General features: G+C 37.8%; 1 protein-coding gene across 1 annotated transcript; it reads right to left on the reverse strand.

The window, feature by feature from the left end:
- Window positions 1-269: 269 nt before the first annotated feature.
- slc6a5 (solute carrier family 6 member 5) lies at window positions 270-22,307 on the reverse strand. The gene is made up of 15 exons (XM_027152149.2): window positions 21,962-22,307; window positions 16,096-16,246; window positions 15,486-15,617; window positions 14,069-14,251; window positions 11,853-12,000; window positions 11,548-11,680; window positions 10,510-10,644; window positions 10,107-10,210; window positions 8,848-8,972; window positions 8,108-8,220; window positions 7,268-7,399; window positions 6,158-6,257; window positions 4,574-4,674; window positions 2,978-3,145; window positions 270-1,968 (listed from the first exon to the last, which is right to left on the reverse strand). The coding sequence occupies exons 1-15, from the start codon at window positions 22,289-22,291 to the stop codon at window positions 1,816-1,818; spliced, it is 2,208 nt and encodes a 735-aa protein (XP_027007950.2). The 5' UTR covers window positions 22,292-22,307; the 3' UTR covers window positions 270-1,815.
- Window positions 22,308-24,057: the final 1,750 nt, after the last annotated feature.

The raw sequence follows: 24,057 nt of genomic DNA on the forward strand, positions 1-24,057 counted from the left end.
ATTTCACGGTGTGAGAAAGCATGCAACGGATCCAGACGGAGAATCTTAGCTCGGAGCACCTCTATATAGGTCTGTGTGACATGAGGCCAATAATTTTTGATTGCTTAAGAATGAAGTATTTCGATTGGTTACTATCACACATACATTTAACAGAAATAAAAAGATAGACATATAATCTAATATATATATATAAATATATATATATATATATATATATATATATATATATATATATATATATAATCTAGGTATTAAACCTCTGAGCTGTGGAAGGTCATTTTCCTCATGGCTTCAAATGATGTTATTGTCTGTGGTATTATATGTCAGATTTCTCTCATCAAGTGAAAATGAACACAGACACGGAGTCACTTGTCCGTCTGCAGCATCCCTGTTTCACCAATCAGACTTAAGTACAGTGTGCTGATTTATGTTATCACTAATTGCCCTATTATTAGCTTGAATGTGACTAGCTAGCTATTGAATATGCTACAGTACAGTACTGTCTGTACACCGTATTCTTGGCTAACGACAAGTGACGACAGCTATATGAGTCCGAATAATCCGAATTCACCATTCCCTTATTCAACGAGGAAAAGTCTAAAATTATCTCACTAGAAATCTGATTGCAGAAATATAAATAGGGCCAATATCCATCTGTGAAAACTGTCCTTGTGTTCGAAGTACTTGAAACTAAAAAGGAAAACTGAATCCACTTCATCTGAAAAAAATAAGGCCAATGAGAATTATACCTGAGACCCTGTTACATGGCGACGACGGACGTAAAAGAGGAGATCTCCAAACATCTTACTCAGAGACATAGCTTTTTTTGTAGTCTACAGACTGAAGGAAGGCGATGACATTTAACGCACAGCTTAACTAACTACGACTCTCTAAAATATATAAATATCATATTTATCAGCCACACAGCTAACGACACACGGCTTAGCACACATGCCACACACGGTCGGTGTGTAGAGTTTCTACATGGATATGGATTTATAGCATCAAGATTCTCCTTCTTGCATAAAAGACACAGCAATTCCAAGGAAAGATCACAAACATGTAGAGATAAATATATACGTTTTGACACATAAATGCTACCTGGCCACTGAGTAGTGTTTTTCTAAACATTATGGCTGCGATCGTCAGCTATTTAACGGGAGAGATTGATGTGCATACAGTTTGGAGAGATTACAGAATATAAAGAAATCAACAACTAGCTTTGTGCTTCTTGTAATGCAAGAATATAGGATTTAGCAGCTAGCATAAAGCTGTCCTTCTTAATAGAGCGTTATATTTATTCTGAGTTATACAGCGTCAGGAAACAGCGCTGCACAAAATAAAAACTAGTCTTGATCTATTCAGAAGAGGTCAGAGGCACAAAGTTACAGATTTATAGAGCAGGTAAAGAGCAAGAATTAACCTACAAAGAAACGTCCTTCTTCCTCATGTGATTTGGGGATTTTCAGGACATGTTTTTTTGTATGAGAAGATGAAAAATTATGCAGGAGAGTGTGTACAAGACGTCCAGCACTGAAATGAAGGCGGCTTTGCAGACAAGAAAAAAGACAAGGGAACAGTGAAGACAAGGGAAGAAGGTGGAAAAGTTAAAAGAGTAAGAGGGGTTTTTCTGTTAGGAGGAAGAAATAAGAAGAACTTTAAGGTAGAAAAGTGAAGTTGAAGAAACTGCGGTCAAAGTTTTTAGAAGAGTTTAAACAGAATGTAATCTCCCAGCAAGTTCAAGCCAAGTCTGTCGGTTAGTGCGTACTGAGGAATTTATAGAAATTGAGGGTTTTGACAAATGAAGTCTTAAGGTCAAGGGCCAGAGAGCTGGAAGTCTTTAGGAGGAAGTTTGAGCCCCAATGAATTTGTTCCAAGTGGATCAATCATGTTTTTATAACGCTCACCACGATGCTTCATTAGGAAAGGACCCCAGTCAGGCTGAGGAGAACACACAAGCTTCAGTCGCTGTAGAGAGAGGGGAGGCGTGGGGGGGTATGGAGAAAGAAAGAAAGGTGGGGAGGGGGGCAGGGGGAATCGGGGAGAGAGAAAGATGGGGGTGGGAGAGTGGAGGAGGAGGAGGAGGGTGAGTAAGAGAGGAATAGAGAGAGAGGGAGAGAGGCAGGGGAGGGTGAGAGAAAGTTGGCAGAAAGAGAGGGGGGGAGGTAGGATGAGAAAGAGTTAGAGAGAGGAGGGAAGCAGGAGTGAGAGAAAGTGGGGGGTGAGAGAGTTGGGTGGACACAGGAGTGAGAGAAAGTGGGGGAAAGAGAGTTAGAGAGAAGGGGGACACAGGGGGTGAGAGAAAGTGGGGGTGTGTGAGAGTTAGAGAGAGGGAAGCAAGAGTGAGAGAAAGTGGGGGTGTGAGAGAGTTAGAGAGAAGGGGGACACAGGGGGTGAGAGAAAGTGGGGGTGTGAGAGAGTTAGAGAGAAGGGGGACACAGGGGGTGAGAGAAAGTGGGCACAGAGAGAGATAGAGAGAGAGAGAGAGAGAGAGAGAGAGAGAGAGAGAGAGAGAGAGAGAGAGAGAAGGGGGGAGGGGTTAGAGAGAGGGAGGAAGGATTAATTTTATTAGTTACTTGTAAAATATAAAATTCCAAATTGTTCCTTAAATATTATCATCCTATAAATCCCAGATTTTATATCGATACCAGAAAATCATATTGTCATTAATGTCAAAACTAAAATTGACAGAAAGGTTTCAGTTCAAGCGTCTGATTTAACTGGTATAATTCATGAACACTGGGTAGTTGTCAGGATGTGACAGTAGTTCAGATGGCTTTAAATATACTTTCAGATTCCATCAGTTTACCTGAGATACATGACAGGAGGATGTATATTATACTGACATCCACCCTGCCTTTACCTTCAACTTCTAACTTTATATTATACTGAATATATTCTAGTATTTAAGATCCTCCTGTGTTGCTGTACTCACATGTATAATTATTATTGATATCATGATTAGGACTAATGTTACCTCGATAAATGTTCCTGGAGCAATGTACATCTTAATGACAAACATGATGGGGATCCAGATAACGGAGCAGATGACCATGAGCCAGCCGAGCACCATGGACCAGGTGGGGTAGGTGTAGTCCTCATAGGTCATCACCTTCCACTGGTACAAACTCAGCCCCAAAATAAACTACCAGACAAAACAGAATTAAAATAAACTCAACACAGAATGGAATAAATTGACACTATAATCTAATCGACGCTGTAATGAATACATCGAAATCTAAATCTAAATGATACTCTGCTACCGAACATTTGGACATTTTGACCCTGTAAAAAATCCACACTACAACTGAGTACTGAAGAAATTTAAACTACAACACAGCAGTGATGGCTCAAGTGGTTTAGGCTCTGAGTTGCTGATCAGAGGATCAAGCTGCTACTGTTGGGCCCTTGAGCAAGGCCCTTAACCCTCTCTGCTCCAGGGATACTGTATCATGGCTGCCAATGTGCTCTGACCCCAACTTCCAAAGTCAGGATATGTGAAGAAGGAATTTCATTGTGCTGTAATGTATATGTGACAAAATAAAGTCTTCTTAAAAAAATCACCTGAATCAATGAATCGACAAACCAAAAAAATGACATGAAAATGTTTTTGTGTCTAAAAACTGAAAATTTTGATCTAATTTCTGGTTTCTGCTTTTCTTGTTGATCTCCTGACCTTCCCTGCACCTACTGTCTGTTCTTGAATCTTGCATTTGATTGGATTATCACGATTATTAAAAACACGTCAACCCGAGCCTGCTCCTCGCCTGCTTCCCTGATCACACATGATTTTTAATTCATTCATTCATTCATTTTCTACCGCTTATCTGAACTTCTCGGGTCATGGGGAGCCTGTGCCAGGCGTCAGGCATCATCAGGCATCAAGGCAGGATACACCCTGGATGGAGTGGCAACCCATCACAGGGCACACACACTCTCATTCACTCACACACTCACACACTACAGACAATTTTCCAGAGATGCCGATCAACCTACCATGTCTTTGGACCAGGGGAGGAAACCGGAGTACCCGGAGGAAACCCCCGAGGCACGGGGAGAACATGCAAACTCCACACACACAAGGCGGAGGCGGGAATCGAACCCCCAACCCTGGAGGTGTGAGGCGAACGTGCTAACCACTAAGCCACCGTGACCCCTGTATTTTTATTTATTTATTTATTTTATCCCTTATGTTGGCTGTATGGGTAAAAATGTAACGTTAATAGACTTTTCTTCTTATTAATATGATCTACTGTTTTAGCCTTTTAATATTATTTATTATTATTATTATTATTATTATTATTATTATTATTATTATTATTATATAAATGCAATACAGATCACACATTTATCATGTCTGCGCTGAAATTCCACCGTCTCCTGTCCTGTAGCTTTAGAAGGCTGCTTTTATGTTCAAACTCACAGCCACCTTGTTTTCTTTCAGTCTCAGGCAGTCTCTCTCAGTCAATTTCCAGTCACCAATTTTTAAAAAAAGAGAAAAGGATGGGCAAAATGAAGGCAGGCAGGTGAGAAAAAAGGAGGGAAATACTGTTATGTGTAGAATCAAACCTACTGTGAGGATAGTAGGTGTTACAAAAGCCCAACAAATCCTCCAGAATCTGTTCGGCTGGAAACCAATCATCATTTCGATGTCCTCACAGAACCGCTGCAAGCCTGCAGAGAGAGAGACAGACAGACAGAGACAGACAGACAGACAGAGAGAGAGAGAGAGAGAGAGAGAGAGAGAGAGAGAGAGAGAGAGAGAGAGTGTGTGTGTAAGTGCAAAAGGAAATATCGGTTTATTGATGCAGAAGAAAACAATGAATAAAGAACAAAGGAGGAAATAAATTAGGACACTTAAAAACTTTCACTTCAGTAAATTACAGCCACCATTTTTATCTCCTCCAATTCATGGCTTCAGGCTCCCTCTTTAAATTTCAGAGCATAAGCATATTCTTAAGATACACATTTAATCTTTTCACCAATGATCAGTACAAACAATTTTGAAGGTCTAGATCCACGATAAATAATATATCAAAATCTTAGTCAGAGAAATTATTTCAACCCAATTAGTCTGTTCAACATGGAAGGACAAAAGTGACACCTTGTGGACAGAGAAGGGAACGATTGTTTATGTCTCAATAAAAAACATAGCACAATTTTTTTTTTTAAATAAAGAAATAAAGAAATAAATATGAAAAAATAATATGGTGGAAAAACCTTATGGAGCGAGATCAGGTACAGGTATGTTTAAGGAATATTTCATAGTGAAAACTAAAAATACTTTCTATAAATCTTTATAGTGCAAAAAAAATCCAGTGTGTGACATTTCTGTGAGCTGAAACGAGTAGAACGGCTGTAGTTCATGTAGTTAATAGGAAGGCTGGAGTAACTTAAAATACCACACACTCTCGAACACACACTCTCCGTGTCCAGTGTAGCCTTGTTTTTTTTAACTGCATCACTGATATCAGGTATTTTCCTCATCCTGATGTCTGAGGTGAACTCTTCATCCGTATCTGCATGCGTTTGTGCAATCTGACAATATATGATTGGCTGCTACACGAATGAGGGATGAGCTGCCTGTATTTCCATATATTCTTAGCTGTACATGAACCTGTTTCCAACTTCTATGACTGTAATGCTATTATGATGCAACCTGCTGCAACTTGCACTACGTTCCTTAAGCCAGAATATCCAGGAGAAGTTAAATATAAATAATAATGCACAACGATCACCAGATTAGATTATCCTAGTGTGGTTTGATCTTCATCTCCTTTCGCAGCACTACGTGAAAGCAGACACCAGCTAATAGTCAGTGAGTGTTGGAAAATAAAGAGAGACGTCAATTAAAGAGACGTCAATTAAATCCTGTATCCAATATTAGCTCATTCACTTTAGCTCTAGATGAGTTTACCTGACAATGATAGTACTTTATGTATGAGAAATACAATTATTTATAACTAAACAGTGAATGAAATGGCAGGAAGTAGAAATATTTCTATAAATGTTCAAAATAATTCTGCTCTTATTTCTTTTTTTGCTTTTGTTATTCATCACTGTTAACCATAGGAAGGTCATTCATTCATTCATTCATTCATTCATTCATTCATTCATTCATTCCTCATTAATGTTTTTGATCTAGTAATAAACTCACCGTAGATGTAACAAACTCCAATTAACTCAAAGATGGCGAGTATGACGAGCGAATAAGAGGCTGCATAGGTATCAACCAGCTGAAGCATGTACATGCCACTCTGTAAACACACACACACACACACACACACACACACACACACACACACACACACACACACACACACACACACACACACAATGCATGAAAAAAATATACAGAATTACAAATGTGACAAACTATTAACATGCATACATTTTTATCGTGTCTGACTTGAAACAAAAGCAAGTCTATTAAAAAAGAAAAGATAAGTAAAGAAAAGAAAAGAAAGAAAGAAGAGAAGAGAAGCGAAGAGAAGAGAAGAGAAGAGAAGAGAAGAGAAGAGAAGAGAAGAGAAGAGAAGAGTAGAGTAGAGTAGGGGTTGGAGCTTCATTTCTGTGCTTTCTCAATCACCTCACTTTATACTGCTCAGGTCTGCTGTGGCTCTGGAGCCTATTTCAGGGACGCTGGGTTTAAAGTGGGATTAGACCGTGGATTGGACACCAATTCATCCGAGGGCACAAGGCACACACCTTTACACCTTTACAAGGGCAAGGGGCAATTTAATTTAGCCAACCCACCAACTGGTGTGTTTTTATGGAGGGAGTGAAGCTGGAAAAAAAAAAACCCAGGAAAAAAAGCCACACAGACGTGAGGAGGAGGTGCAGAGAAACACCATGAAGCTGGAGAGACCTAAGAGCAGCAATACTGCTGTCTAGGGGTTAGGAAAACATAGGTTTTATGTCTTGTCTTGGATATGTTTCTTTTAAGATAACATGCAGGTTTATTCTACATTTAGCCATTTGGCAGAAGCGTTTCGTTAACGGTCAATAGAAAAAAATCGATGGAGTGATCACAGCCTTAGCAACACTACTCCTACTACCAGCTGTGTTCCAAAGTGGTTCTTAAGCTCATCGACTGCTTCGGATTCGTGGTGTTGAAGAAATAGCTGTCAATTTCTTGTTATTTCCAGAAGAATATTGAAAAGCTTTTCATCACAAATCTTTTTATAATATGACCTAGTGTGCAGCGTTCTCTATTAAAAACACAGCGACTATAAGATCAGATAAGTTCAGTGGTCTGTTTTCAAACCTCGTTTATCATCGGGAAGCCCAGGATATAGAAGGACACACAGCATACAAGGGTGAAGAGAGGTTTGTGCTTTCGCAGATATTTGGGGAATTCGTCAGTGACAGACGTCACTATAGTCTCGATGGTTGCAAACTGTAGAGGATACAAGAGTGTGTGTGTGTAAATATAACATACATATACCAACATATCTGGAATTCTCTCACTCTCTCTCTCTCTCTCTCTCTCTCTTTCTCTCTCTCACTTTCTCTTTCTCTTTCTGTCTCACTTTCTCTTTCTTTCTTTCTCTCTCTGTCTCTCTCTCTCTCTCTAGTTCTCTTTCTCTCTCTCTTTCACTTTCTCTTTCTCTCACTTTCTCTCTCTCTCTCACTTTCTCTTTCTCTCACTTTCTCTCTCTCTCACTTTCTCTTTCTCTTTCTGTCTCACTTTCTCTTTCTTTCTCTCTCTCTCTGTCTCTCTCTCTCTCTAGTTCTTTCTCTCTCTCTCTCTCTCTCACTTTCTCTCTCTCTCACTTTCTCTTTTTCTTTCTGTCTCTCTTTCTCTTTCTTTTTTTCTCTCTCTGTCTCTCTCTCTAGTTCTCTTTCTCTCTCTCTTTCTTTCTCTCTCTCTCACACACACTTTCTCTCTCTCTAACTCTCTCTCTCTCTCTCTCTATTTCTCTTTCCCTCTCTCTGTCTTTCTTTCTCTCTCTCTCTCTCTCTCTCTCTCTCTCTTTTCCTCTCTCTCTCTCTCTCTCTCTCTATCTCTCTCTCTCTCTCACACACACACACACACACACACACACACACACACACACACACACACACACACACACACACACACACACACACACAAGTTTGTTACCATGGTATCCAGCCCAAGTGTGAGGAGCATAAGAAAGAAAATGATGGCCCAAAATGGAGAGATAGGCAGCCTGGTGAGGGCTTCGGGATAAACCACAAATGCAATGCCAGGACCTACACACACACACACACACACACACACACACACACAGATGTAAATAGACTTCCCATCCTGTAAAAGTTAAAGAAACCTTTCAGTTGAATTCCTTAATTTCAATTAAAATAATAAACTGTGCATTCAATTAAAAACAAAGTTTTGTTGGTAAAATACGTAAGACAATATCAATATCCTACAATGTCCACTGTTAAAAGCATGCTCTCATGATCACAAGCACGAAAGGCATTCGCAAAATACAATTATTTATTATTCATAAAGACTAATAGAACTAGATCTAAAACTAAAAACAGTGTTTCAGGTCATTTTGGGTCCTTAAAGTGTTGAATTTAACATAACATTATTTTTTTCTGCCCCATAGTGGACACTTGTATTTAAAGGTATGAATGGAGACACCCTGGGGTACGTCACTGGCCAAGCACGAGTTCTTCACAGATACACATAAGTATAAACTGGTGTTCAGATCCACCAGAACACACAGTTAGAAGAGAAGAGTGTTACAGTTTTCACCTGTAATTGTGTCATTTTGTGTCAATGTGATGATTTCAGCATATAGAAAAGAAAAAAAAACAAATCATCGCCATCATTTTTTATCTTTTTTATAAACTCTTCCTTTATTGACCTACCCTCATCTGCCACCCTCTCGATCGGCACCTTAAGCTCATGAGCCATGAAGCCGATGACGGAAAAAATCACGAAGCCAGCAAAAATACTGGTAGCACTGTTTGTACACGTCACTATTATAGTGTCCCTGTTGGGAGGAGAATGAGATAAAATGAGACAATGACATAAAATGTTATTTTCGAAACACATTCTGGGTACAAGTCTGTAAAATGATCACAAAAGCTTTATAAACATCTCGAGATAGACGAACTACAGAAGGTGGAAAAAAACATCATACAGTACATACATACAAAATCATACATACGGTTTGCTAATAAACCAGCTGTTATTAAAGCACGGATAAATAAATACACAGGATTGAAGGAGGATGTGCTTTCTCTTAGCCATCATAGTATACTGTTGCAAGGAGCAGGTTGAGGATCTTGCAAGCCAGCAGCTCCTCAACTCCATCATTTAGATCCAGCGCACTGCATGATCCTAACTAGAGTGCTATCCTTCATACAGGGACTTTAACTGTATATACTGTAGCAGCTCCTGCATTATGCATGTTATCACCATGGCTAGCATAATAGAAGCAGTCTGGTCTGACTCAATCTCCCCAGAGGCATACTGTACCAAGGACCTCATACTTATACAAGTCTCTTTAAATCAATCTCCCAGAGAGCTCAGGTCTCAGAATGGAAACGAGAATCTCTAAAGACTGCTGTTTGTCTAGCCAGAAGACTGGGAGAACGACATGCAATGGAGATATGCTAGACTTGGGCATGTTGGTGATGAGCTAAGATGACCCCGAGTGTTCATGAGCGAGACAGTGACTTTCATCCAGTGACTTGGGGAAAAAAACCTCGAAATCTCAAAGCAATTTCTTTATAAATGTTAGAGAGTTTTGTTTGCTACCACATTGAAAAGAAACAACAGAGCTTGATCATTTTCTCTGGCCCCTGTCTGTAAATGTCGACGGTTCCTGGCCATGTTTAGTTCTGAAAAAGTCAAGACTCTGTAGCAAGATGTCTTTTAGCCCTACATAATCATGTGGTAAGTATTTATTCCCTCATACTATGAAGACGTTTCTATAACACTAACACGCTATGAGCTTACTGAAATAACATTCCCTCAACGTTAATCTAACCTTCTTTAATCCTGATCCTCTTATTTCTCCGTTGATTGAATCATCTACGCAAAATGACGTAGCTGATTAGCATTTTCAAGTGGTTCAGAAATTAATTATGCTCATACATTTAAATGGATCAGTGAAGCTTACCTATAACAGTTGTTATGAAATTTATTGTATGAGGAGAGAGTGATTAACCCTCCCCACGCTGCGGAAAGAGAGAAGAAGATCTGAGTGGCAGCATCCTTCCATACCTGAGAGAGAGATAGAAAGAGAGAGAGAGAGAGAGAGAGAGAGAGAGAGAGAGAGAGAGAGAGAGAGAGAAATAACACAGTAGACATAATGATATGCATTAATACAATTAATAATATACTCATTTCAAACACACACAATTACTGAAATCTCTAAATCACTGAGGCTGCATATGGCATCAAAATGCTAACATCCTGCTGCTTGTTACATATTAGAAATACTATAATGTATGTGTTTGTCATAATATATTGCAATATTGTACAAAATTGTAAATATTGCTGCATGTCAGTCTTCATCTTACTTTGGCATCGTTGAGTTTTTCCCATTTTGGTGTAATGAAGTAAAGGATACCGGATCCTGCACCAGGCAGCGTCACGCCACGGATCAACAAAATCACCAAAACCACGTAAGGAAAAGTGGCTGTAAAATACACCACCTATGCAATGCAAAAAAAAAAAAAAAAAAAAAAACACATACACAAACAGAAATTGGAAGAAGAGGAAACTATTTATTTCTCAAGTCTCCACAGCGCAAAATGACCTACATAAGAAAATTTTGCTAACGCTAACACAAAGTTCCTTAAGCAGCTTCCTAACATCACTTTAGGAACACAATATTAAATTAACTCAACATTCTCTCAAACACAGTGGCATTGGATCAGAAAACATTTAGAAACTCAGGACCCGTCCTGAATGGGATGACAATTATATGCACACACATGTATTCACACTAGAGTCATTTATCATAGACAATGGTGTTTTGTTTTTTTTTTTGGGGGGGGGGGGGGGGCAGAAGGAAACTGGAGAAACTGAAGGAAACTCTTATAGATACTTGAAAATCTTGCACAAAAACTCCCCACAGTTGAAGCTCAGGATCAAACTGAGGATGATGGAGCTTATCATGAGCAACCAAATGGGTCAAAATAAGACCGTGAATAAAGGCCTTGTCTTTTACCATCAGCAAAATTTCCTTATGTGATGCTGAGAAGCAAGAAATATTCCAAGAGCTCTTTTAACAGAAAATCAAAACTAGTCTGTGCATTCATTAGCATTTTCAAATAAATCTGCTTCATAATATAATATAATATAATATAATATAATATAATATAATATAATATTTCATAATCATCTGTACACGTCTGCATATCCAAATAATTTCATTTCACAACTGATGGTTTCAACCATGTCAGCCAAGTCAGTTACTGCAATGACACCTAATGAACACAAGGGGGCAGTGCAGGACACATAAAGAGAAAGTCATTCATTAGTCAATGAAGACTGTGTTTTTAAACAGAATGAATTAGTGATTTTTTTTTTTTTTTTTTTTTTTTTTTTTTTACCTTGCCTGATGACTTGATTCCTTTAGCCAGGGAAGCATAGACAATGAGCCATGCTAGAAAAAGGCAAGCTGCCAGAGGCCAGCGGATGTCTCCAGGATACTCAATCCCTTTGGAAATGTGCAACACATTATATCTGATAAGAGAAACAGGATAGGAAAAAAATATCAGCACACTTTTTCATCAATTAAATAAAAACTCTTCAACCATGTATACAAGGATTTAAAATTCTAATTCATTCTAATTATTTTTTTTAACCTACAAATAATTTGCTTTGAAATACAAAATTGTTTAAAAAAAACCCTCACTTGAAATATTCTTCACTGGGGCTGACATAGGTTCTGTTATCCGTGGTGATATTTAGAAGCTTGCTTAAACTCCCAGTGACATTTGCAGTCAAACAAAATGTAGTGTTCTTTACAGAGGTGATGTTTCTTTCTCGAAGGATACAGGAATCTGTTACACAGGAAAAAAGCAGGTGAATAAGAACCACTAAAGACAATATATGTGGCTGTACAAAAAAATTGTTATTAAAAAAAAATTTTTTTTTAATTAATTTTTTTGGAGGTGACTAAGCAGTGTGTAAAGCAATTTTATAATATAGAATTGCAAACTGAAATAATTTCAAAAAGCATTTAGAAACTAGAAGGATCCGAGAGAACAGAAATAGTGGAGGTAAATAAAATGACAAGAAATTCTATAGTGATAATATAATTTAATATTATGTCGTCATTATATAACGAACTAATTATTCGTTCACCTGGAGTCCATCCATCTGTTAATTTTTTTTATTTCTTTTACTACTGTTTTGTTAAAACTAACCCAATAATATTAAAGCTGTTAACACTAGAAATCAAATAGTTTGAGTTGATATTAAGAGATCACTTCAAGATAAAAAGTGAGAGATCATTTTCACATTGAAGGCTGATATGTAGCCATAGGAACTTATGAGAAGATATATGATGTAGTTATTCATTTAAAATTATATAGATTATAAATAGAAATAGATTAATAACTACCCCATCTACTCCTGCCTACAGGTTGAGTACTAATTCTAATCAAAATGAATATTTAATTCAAAACAATTAAATGTTTACTTAAGAAATTGCAAAACAGTTAAAATCACAACAGAAAATATTGAGACAGTAGATATAATATATTTAATTCATTTAAAAAACCTACAGACATCATTTAAAGATTTTAAAAAAACATTACAAATCCAAGTGCAAACTAAAGACCTACAATATACAGAAAATATAACACACACTGTAAAAAGTGTGTTTATGTTGATTATGTTTGACATTTTTAGATTTTGTACCATTTTATCGATTGTGGGTTGTGGTTCTTAAAACAAGTAATAATTCCTGGGTGCACTTTATCTAATAATTCCTATCTATAAATGATTACATGTTTTATTACATTACATGTTTTTAAAATGAAGCTTTGGGCCAAAGATTTAACAACTTGTGTTACCAGAATAACTACCAGAACGTTATTCTTTTAGCTTTAAAATTAGTAATAATGCCAAAATAAATAGAAGCAAAAAGGATGTAAAGCTACAAGGCTGGTGCAATTTCCAGGTTTGACGCCAGATGTCGCCAATGACGCTGATTTTGAGATGCAGTTCTCCGAATGGTCGTTAGAGGGCGTGTGAGTCTCATTGCAGCTTAACAAAATATGTCTAGTAAGCAGCATTTACTGCTGAATCCACTAAAACAAAACATACTTAATCGTATATCTTTTTACATTTCATTCCAAATATTTGGAATATATATGTAATATTTATTGTTATATATTATATATAAGAATCCTTTACAGCCAAAACTGTACTGACAGGACAGGACTGACTGATTACATCTTTGAAGACACCTGTGATGCTAATTAAAGGACACACTTTAATTTAACATGTCCCTTTGGTCAAATTATTTTCAATCCTTTCTGTTTTTGTTCAGGCCAGTTTCATTGTCTGATTTTCCTTAATCAATTTTCAGTAAATGTTTATTTATTATCACTTTTGTTAGTTTCAAGTTATTTCCAATACATTTCAAGCTACATCCAATACATGTGTCTGTGTCTTTCCAAAAGCAAAACAAGCTTAAATAGATTATTAAATTCTGATGGGTGGCAAATTGGAGCGAGAGAAAACAGAGGAAAGAGAAACAAAGAGAGAAAGTATTAGGAAAATGTGAACTGTGTGTAAAAAAAAGGCAGAAAAAAGGCAAAAATAAAAAAATATTGCAATGGATAGACAAACTAAAAGAGACAGAGCTATTATCTTCAAATAAATGAAGATAAATTCTGTTAAGCAGAAAAAGGATAGATATTAATTAAACTGCAATTATTTTGAATTCAATCAATAGAATGAGGCATAGATAGACAGACAGATAGACAGACAGATACTGTAGATAGATAGGTAGATAGATAGATAGATAGATAGATAGATAGATAGATAGATAGATAGATAGATAGATAGATAGATAGACAGACAGACAGACAGACAGACAGACAGACTGATGGTCCTTACCTAGCTGCAGCATTTCTTTGTCTTTGCACTCGGCTGTGTTCCATTCGTTTGTACAGTAAGTCCATGGCAATACGCCCTTCGACGAAGTGAATGAAGCGAACAGGTAGTACAGTGTCCAGCACATTATTATATTATAGTATATGGCTATCAAGACTGATATAATCAACATGGCAATCCCGCAACCTAAAATAAATAAATGAGATGAGATACAGTATATTACTGACCGACAGGCAAACACAACACTGGAACTCTAAAACATGAAATAATGCAGATTCTGAATATTTACAAGATTCTCTAAGTGATGATATACTGATGATTTACACACTGATCAGCCATTACATTATAACCTCCTGCATAACAGTGGAGTTCACTTTGTGCTGCCAAAACAGCTCTAAACCTTCGAGGCCTGGCCTCCACAAGATCTTGAAGGTGTGCTGTGGTATCCACCAGGATGTTAGCAGCAGATCCTCGATCGGATCTGAAGAATTTGAGTCAACACCTTGAACTCTTTGTAGTATTTGTCAAACCTGTTATTTGGCACCACTGTTACAGTGAATGGGTGAACCTGGTCTGTAGAAACGTTTAGGAAGGTGATAAGTGTCAAAAAACCGTCCACATGAACTCCAGAACCTGAGGTTTCCCCTTCAGAACATTGTACAGAGGATGTCATTGTCTCCACCAGGTCGCCTTCTATCTATAGGCATCCTGGTGCGATCTCTTCCCCACACACTTCCTTCACATGATGTAAAATAAAACCTAAGTCATCGGATCAAACGTCCTTCTTGCAATGCACCATGGTCCAGATGTCCATTGTAGGAGCTTTGGGTGGTGTCCAGGATTCAGCATGGTCACTCTGATGCTCTGCAGCTACACAGCTCCATAAACAGCAAGCTGTGATGCTCTGTGGGATCTGACTTTCTATTAGAGCCACCATTCACTTTTTTAGCAGTTTGTGCTGCTGTAGCTCTTCTATGGGATCAGACAAGATGGACTGGACTTCACTCCACACACATCAGTGAGTTTTGGCTCTATGATGCTGTCACCGGTTCTCTGCTTGTTCTTCCTTGGAGCAGATTTGGTAGGTTCTAACCACTGCATACTAAGAACACCACACAAGACCTGGTGTTTTGATGTTTAAAATTATGGCTCTGATCAGTGTGTATTACAATTTGGTGTGTACCTAATTGTCATGTAAATAAAAGTAAAAGTAATTTTAAATTAGAGGGAAAAGTGAAAAGAAAAAAGTGGAAACTTTAAGAGATGCAAATGTCTAAATGTTGTTTGACATTTAAATTAAATGTGTGAATGTTGTTTGAATATTTTAATTTGTAAAGTTTAAAAGTGTCTAAACAAAAAAAATATAAACAAATAAATAAATAAATATGATTGTAATATGCGTGAAATTGTATGTTTTTACCTTGTAAAGCTGGAATAGCTTTCCAAACAGAAACAGGTCCTTGACTGGCAAATTGGCCCAAAGAAACTTCCAGAAGGAAGATGGGAATTCCAGCAAGACACAACATGATCAGGTACGGGATCAAAAATGCACCTGAACCACACAAACACACACAAACACACACGCACATGCTTGCTAAATATTAAGTGTTACCTTGCAGTGTTTAAATGTAAACATGAACAAATTACATCTTCTGTTCACACGAAAAAAGGAACCATGATCAGGCCTCCATGCCTTCTGGCTATTGAACTAATTATGTTAATTGTGATTCAAGAATTAACTATGACATAATAATTTTTATAATTAATGATAATCAATTTGTTAATTGAAATATGCATCATGTCAGTTAAGTCACAGTTCGATAGAACCACAATTTTAAAAACCCTCTCTGTTCTTTTGAGAGATTTTTGGGGTGGAGATTTAATATTTAACAGAAGTGTTGCTGCTCAGGTTTGCTGCACAAAAGCAATGTTTTACGTAAATATCAATAATATCGTGTTTGATTTATAGCCGATTGTGTGTTTTGTCTTGTTGCGCAGTGTGTCTTGTTCCATTTATTTGTTCCACTCACCTCCTCCATTTTGAAAGGCAAGGTATGGAAACCTCCAGACGTTTCCTAAACCCACAGCATAACCCACCATAGAAAGAATAAAATCCAGTTTATTGGACCAGTTTCCTCTGGCTTTATTCTCATCACCTTCTTCATCATCGTCTTGCTCTTCCTGTAAGGAGAACAGAGATTTATTTTTAGATATTTCAAGATTAATAGTCACTGTCATTGCTGATGATGAAACCAATAGGCATGGTCTCTTCCAGAACGTCCCCATGGACAACACATGAGGGCTCAGTTACTGCTGAAAGTGATATCTCAGGTGTTAAGGTGTTGGACAGCTAATCGGAAGGTTGTGAGTTCAAATCCCAGGTACACCAAGCTGCCACTTCTGGGCCCTAACCCTCGATTGCTCAGCTGTATACATTAGAGGATATGTTCTGGATAAAGGTATCTGTCAAATGCCATAAATGTAAATGGTTTTATAAGGATGAAGACACAATATTCTTCAGTCACTCAGTCTCAACACACATGAACACGTTTTGGATCTGGTGGTATTGGATAGGACTTCACTCTCCATCATTCATTCATTATTCTTTATCCTGATGGTTGTTGTAGAGGTTCTACAGCTTGTACCAGTAACACTAGGTATGAGGGTGGAACACACCATGAATGGGACACCAGTCCATATCTGTGCAGAACACCAAGAAGAACCCACATTCCAGCAAGTTCTTGAAACATAAACAAACCCTCGGGTTTTTTTTTAAAAAAAAATGCTTTTCTACCTTGCTGTTGTCTTCATAAACCTCCTCTATCATTGTCAAAGACTCAAGGTAAAATTTCATCTATTTCACTAAAAATCTGAGATGTTCAAAAATATTTTCACCAGAATTTAAAAATGGAGATTTCATTTTCACTGAATGGACAGTTGATATTCACAGTCTGTAATGGAGACGTCTTCAGGGTCTGCAGGTATCTCCAGGAGAGACCAACTGGACCAGTTTTGGAAAACAGCAAACTTCAATCTTCTGGAGGATAGAAAAGACCTGGAATCATCATCACTCAGTAAGAGAGTTTTAATCTGGTCACAGTCTGCTGTTGCTGTTGCCATCATTGTCCCAGTATAAGTCTGGTTAAGTGGTAAGGTTCAAGCTGGTAATAAAGATGGGCTTTACAACTTAGGAAAGTTCAAAGGACAATTATATTTCTGTAAAGCTTCCAAAAGCTTGGAGGAACACTGAGAGGAACATGGAGGCCTGATTTGAGAATAGGAAGGTAAGATTTGAGGGCAATGGAGAATAAAGTAAACTTAAACTACAGTAAGCTGAATTTATCCAGCTGACTATAAAGAAGAACCCTGTATTATAGTGTTCCAGAAAGGCTAAAGTTCTCAAAGAGATCAGCAAATGATGTTGGGAGGAAACAAGAATAAGCAAATAAATAACTAAATAAATAAACTCCTTATTTTTTGATTAACTCAATTTGGAGATGAATTGATTTAAATTAGAAATCTAAAATAAATTAGATACGTTTAGATATGACTATAAAGCAAATTTTTAGTAGCGAGAATAAAAATAAATAGGAATGATCCGTGGTGAGGAATCAAAAGAAAAACTTAGATAAACGGTGTGGTGTAAACACGTCTAGTCAGATGTTCTGCATGCTGCAGCTCAGCAGTACCGTGCTCTGTGTGATGCATCAGAACTTTGTGCAAGTCTGGATCACTTGAACTTTAGACCACGTTGCCAAGAGGAAGGTCAAACATGGTTCTCTATATTCTCAATAAGTGTCAAGTGCTCACATGACATACACTAAGCGATCTAAATGCTTGACCCTTACAGTGAAGATAGGTCCAGTGGGGCTGCAATGCTGTGGAACACATTTGTTTTCTGGAAAAATCACATCAGTCAGAACAAAGTTATTCTGACTCCACATCTTTATGCCATTCCTTTCCTAAAAGGAGGTCTTTGCCTTCATCCACAAGACACAAAGAAGAATGAAAAACATCTAGTCAAATCACATGCTGTGGTGTTGCCTCCACAGCCACCAGCAACTCTCAACTGAACTCAATGTGAACACCAACGTATTCTTAGAGACTGTTCTTCACCAGCTAAAGAAATTTACAAGTAGGTTCTGCTAGAGTTTTTTTTTACAAGGATCATTGAAGCTATTCTTGATTGAACACCTTCTAAAAAACACTATATGTTGTTTTTTTCTCTTTAATCTGTCTGTATGTAACCATGATAGAGAGGATGAGAGTATGGACACACTGCTATGATTTTAATAGATTCATGGACAGAGGTATAAACTGGAAATACAGGAAACTATCTTCTTGAGTTAGCTTCTAGTCTCAGATCAAATTCTTTATAGCTTTATATCCTAGTTATACAACATGGCTGTTTTAATGATTTTTACTGCCTCGATTTTCAAACAGCTTGTGCCTTACATACTAAAACAGATGCTAATGCTCCTGATGAAAGCCTGTCTAGATTTAAACAGGAAATAAATCTTTGGTGAAAAATCTTTATGTACTATTAATTCTGAAGCTTAAATCTAGATCGGGCAAATGGAAATTTATAGAGAAGTCAACTTATAGATTTAACCTATGCCGACACTCCAGGACTAACATCCAGGTGAAAAAAGAAGACAAAATTGTGATAGATTTCAGAGTAGAAAGAGAGAAAACACATAACGGAATAGAACTTAGAGCTGCCAGCTTTTTGTTTTGGCAGAAAAACCCAATAAAGCCTGGTTATAACTCAGATAACACAAAATGCAAAACTTCGAATAAATAACCTGCATCCTGGAGGAAACAACACTATTTGAAAATCGACACACAGACACACAATCCAAAGTAATCACATATTCCAAAATTGCAGAGCGATGTACAGCATGGTTTACATATGAAATCAAACACTGCAAATCACTTCAATCTTCAATCAACGGAATCACCCAGAGCTGCTTTTGTGTGTGTGTGTGTGTGTGTGTGTGTGTGTGTGTGTGTGTGTGTGTGTGTGTGTGTGTGTGTGTGTGTGTGTGTACAGCATAAGTGTATTTCCTCTGTATAAAGACAATAGTAATTATACTGCAGTGTCACACAAGCACCGTCACAAATGGTTGGCTCTGTCCCAAACCGCAGTGCACTAAACTGCAGCACTGTAATGTAGTGTTAAACCTGCAGTGCAGTGTTAAGGCTGCTGTACACTATGTGCCGTGCCTTATTAAAGGTGCAATATAGTACAGCGTTGCAGCTTTACAGTCCGGTACATTGTTTTAGCCTTAACAAAGTAGCACAGTGTTAGTAACACAGTACAGTAGTGCAGAATTAAAGTTAAAGCATTATGAATTTAGTGTTAAACCTGATGCGGTGCAGTGTAGCAACGAGCTGTCGTGTTTATTACTGTAAAACAGTAATGCAGCATTGAGGTACAGTAGTGAAGTGTTTAGATTTTGGTACAGTTGTGCAGTGTTGAGGCTGCAGTATTGTAGTGCAGTCCAGAGGTTATGGTACGATACTGCAGTGTTAAAGCTGCAGTGCAATTATACAGTGTTAAAGCTGCAGTACAGTAGTGTGGAGTAACAGCACAGGCTTTCACCAGGTCTGGTGCCACAAACTGCATCTATTTCCAAACGCAGTACTAAATATTGTTCAGATATTCAAGATTTATAATCCCCTAAGGCTAAACATACACACACACACACACACACACACACACACACACACACACACACACACACACACACACACACACACACACACACACACACACACACACACATACAACTTCCACTACCTTCTGCTGACAATTATTAATGCAGGTAATTAAAGCTGTGCTCCACCTAGATTTAACCCATCAGCAAGCAAATAGAGAGCTATAAATAATAATAATAATAATAATAATAATAATAATAATAATAATAATAATAATAATAATAATAATAATAATAATAATAATAATAACTGCTTGTCTTTTTATAAAAGGGCACTTTTTCTTATGGGGACCAGCCAAAGGTCCCCACAAGGACTAACAGATATAAAAAAAATCTCTCTCTCTCTCTCTCTCTCTCTCTCTCTCTCTCTCTCTCTCTCTCTCTCTCTCTCTCTCTCTCTCTCTCTTTCTCACACACACACACACACACACACACACACACACACTCTCTCTGTCTCTCTCTCTCCTTGCACACACACACTCCTTGCATAAGAATAATTTTTGTTTAATATGAAATGTTTAAAGTCTCTAAAACAGAGACCTGGTTTTACTTCAATGCAGAGAAACAGAATCAGTTGTAAACTGCAGGTGCTAATTAATCACCGTGGGCATGAATTCAATGCTGACAGAATTCATTAAACACTAAGTGTTCATTCAACACTAAACGTTTTTGAATTAATACCCTGTGTGTAGATTTTGTCCTCGAGTCACGAACGAACAAGTCAGTCTGTGACTGAAGGTGAGATTTTTCTTTATAGTTGCTGAGCTCAGCAGTACTGAATATAAAGCCAGGCATCAATGTCCTACCTCAATACGGTTGATGTTAATTCTCTAAACTAAGTGTTAATCAGTGCTGTAGGAGTTAATTCAACACAGCATTTTCATTACTGTGAATTAAAACTCTATTACCCCCCCCCCTCTCTCTCACTTTCTCTCTCTCTCTTTAGTACATACTGTATGCTGACCTCAGCAATACAGAAATGATTTCAGTAATAGTGTTGTGACCTGAACACTGTAGGATTTCATTCGCTATTGTAAATGTTCAGGTTCTCCTCAGAGGGTTTCCTGTTTTGTGAATAAACTCTGGGGATTTTCTTTCCATACAGTATGCTGAGCTCAGCAGTGACGAACAGACTGCAGGTGTAACTCAACCTTAACACTAGGAATGTTAGTGTGTTAGTGAAGTAAATAATGCATCACTGTAGGTGTTGATTTTGTGAAAATAGTTTGGGATTCAAAAAAGGATCCGTTTATTTTCCAGTAAACAAAAAACTCTACAGGAAGCTGAGTTTTTTTTTTGGCTGATCTCAGCACTACTTATCACACTTGACAGGTACATTATAACAACATCTAGCTGGTGTTGGTTCAATTCTAAAGGTGATCGTTCAACAAATACCCTCCTTTACTGCATGAGCAAAATCTCAGCACTTTGTTTTAATTTGAATTTTGATTTCAATGTTTCTTATTCTATTTTAATGCTAATGTTCTATTTTTTTCATTCAGCATTGTAGGTGTTAGTATGAGACCTCAGATTTGTCTTCCTGCGCGCACACACACACACACACACACACACACACACACACACACACACACACACACACACACACACACACACACACCTGACAATTATCTTTTATCTCTGGTGTTATATCTATTATTTTTGTCTCATATGATTTTTTTTGATGTTGTATGTGCTATTCGCATCCTTGCACTTACATTTGCTGATCTCAGCAGTACAGAACAGATCGCCAGGTGTAGCTGACTTTCCTAATTTTGTATCAATTCCTTTCTTTGTGTGTTAATTCAGTATGTTAAGAGCTTGTTACATTACAGCAGCACTTGTAGGTCTGGGGGAAAAACAATAGTGTTGATGAGCAGAGTGCAGGTGTTACTGACCACCTCATTGTCACCACGACTCAAGATCTTATCATCCATGTTCATCCTTAACACTTAATCGTGTGTTAATTCTACACTGTATGAATTGTCTTGCCATTCTTATCTCAGCAGTACACAACAGATTGTCAAGGTGTAGTTTTACCACCTCTAATGCCCCTGAAGCTTTGTTCTAGCCCTACATGCTTATAGCCAACCCCTTTCCCCGAGAGGTTAATTCGGGCTTAATTGTCCATAAATGCCTCTCTTTTCAGCTACAAAAAGTGAATTTGACATCCACTTACCCGGTTGAGCTGAACAGACGCAGTACCATCTGTGCCCAGAACCACCATTGCCCCCTGTTTCGCGGAGGAGGGGCAGTTATTCTGCGACATGGCTTTATCCGTTTGGGGTAAAAACGGCCCGGAGGCATCCTTAAGAGGGGCAGGAACCGGGGGAGGAACGGGCGCACCGCTCGGAAACGTCCCGTACACTTTATTGGAATCTGTTTCTCCGGATTTCTTTTCCGCGGGGCAGAACGTTTTGCGCTCGGTGGCATCAAGGGGCAACTGAACCGCGTCCCCTGGGACACGAGGGGCAACTCCGACCGCGCCTTCGTGCAGCTGCCTCTGCATGTCTCTCTGCTCGGAGAAATCCTGAAAAAATGTCGGAAATACAGCGTTAATGAACCCAAATACACGTGAGAGCTAAATAAGAATTATTATTATTATTATTATTATTATTATTATTATTATTATTATTATTATTATTATTATTATATAATCCAACTGAGATAATAATAATAATAATAATAATAATAATAATAATAATAATAATAATAATAATAATAATAATAATAATAACGCCAATCGAAATATTAGTTTTTAAAAGATTTTAAGAAACCATTATTTAATCTTTACGGATTTATTTTCGGGGTTTTTTTTTCCTGAGCTTCCCGTGCGTAATAGTAGGCATATAAAATATAATATACGAATAAAAATAACAGAATATTAAGAGAAACGCAAAGCTGCAGCCTAGAAAATAAAAATCTATCGATTTTTTGTGATGTATCTGAGAGATTTTAGCTCGTTTTCAGAGCACGTGTTCCTCTCGTTTCTCTTTCGCTTCTCGTTTTTTTACCCCTTAGCGAAAGATGCTTTAATTTTCCGCCCCATTTGCGCTGCTGTCACTCAGCAGGCGCTGCGTTTTATGGGCAGGAAAGAAGCGAGAGTGCGCGGGGATCTCGGGGTCTCCTCACCCCCCACCGGCATCAATGCACCACGAAAAAAGAAGGAAAAAATAACAAAGGAAAATAAAAAACACGCAAAAAAACATACAAATAATTAAAACGCCAGGAGATCAAACGGAATCTCAGACATCACAACGCACAGGGGTTTAAAACTTTATCTATAAAGCAGCTGGCTTTCGGCTGAACTTATTTCAAATAATTTACAGATAAAAACAATTGAAGTTTTAATAATAAAAGCATTAAATGAAAGAACAGTTTTGCATAAAGACAAAAAGTAAATATTTCTAAAGAGCAGAAGGAGAGAAAAAAGCTAGATCTTTAAAGACTGGTGGGAAAAGTAATAAAATTGACATTAAAGTTACACGTTAAAATGCTATCATACAGACTTTCTTTTTACGACAAAAAACTACAAAATAATAGCATGCACTTAGGAGTAAGAAGAAACAAAGGAAAAGAGGACAGTGCACGCGCTCTACTCACCATGTGTGAACCAATGCAGGCGAAATGCGGTGCTAGAATAAAAAAATAAATAATAAAAGGCCGGCCGGTTGGGGAGCAGCACGCGCGCGGGCAGGCAGAAGTGAATTTGGTTTGTGCAAAGTGTGCAAAGCTTTCTATAAGTGTGTGGGTTTGCGTCAGTGAACAGCAAGGTGCCCTTCACCTCGTCATACATTTCCTTCAGCACAGAGTTTAATAAATCATCAGCCTTCACGTGCAGTGCGCTTTTTTTTTTTTTTTTTTTTAAGGAAACTGTAGTAACTGTTGGAACTAGACTTTGTTCACTGTTTGACAAATAAATATTTTAATGTGCAACAACTTCACCTGTCCCTTTATTACTTTTCTGTTTAAGCTTTGCCCTTTTCATTAGGTGTAGGATGTGGTAAAAAGAAAAAAGAAAAAAGAAAAAAGGAGATCAGGGATGAAACCATTTGAGCATGAAAACTAACCTCTGCATTGCGCACCATGTCCATGGCTATCATGCCCACTCTTAAAACCATGCAAAGCCACAAAATGAATCAACGCCGATTTGTTTAACGTGTCACTTCCGGGTCTCTAGTGAGTCTGGCTTATATATATATGCACAACTGCATTGTATTCACTACTGATGAATAAACTGTAATCTTTTCTTCGAAAAAACATTCATCTGGTGCG

This window comes from Tachysurus fulvidraco, chromosome 2 (assembly GCF_022655615.1).
Source record: "Tachysurus fulvidraco isolate hzauxx_2018 chromosome 2, HZAU_PFXX_2.0, whole genome shotgun sequence".
NCBI lineage: Eukaryota > Metazoa > Chordata > Actinopteri > Siluriformes > Bagridae > Tachysurus > Tachysurus fulvidraco.

What these genes read in the sequence shown, in the direction of transcription:
- slc6a5 (XM_027152149.2), bottom strand. Translation starts at nt 22,291, where the DNA reads ATGCAGAGGCAGCTGCACGAAGGCGCGGTCGGAGTTGCCCCTCGTGTC. An exon ending in CGTCTGTTCAGCTCAACCGG is followed by an intron (nt 16,247 to 21,961) that starts GTAAGTGGATGT and finishes TTCTCCTTACAG; the next exon opens with GAAGAGCAAGACGATGATGA. An exon ending in TGGAGTTTGTTACATCTACG is followed by an intron (nt 4,675 to 6,157) that starts GTGAGTTTATTA and finishes CTCTCTCTGCAG; the next exon opens with GCTTGCAGCGGTTCTGTGAG.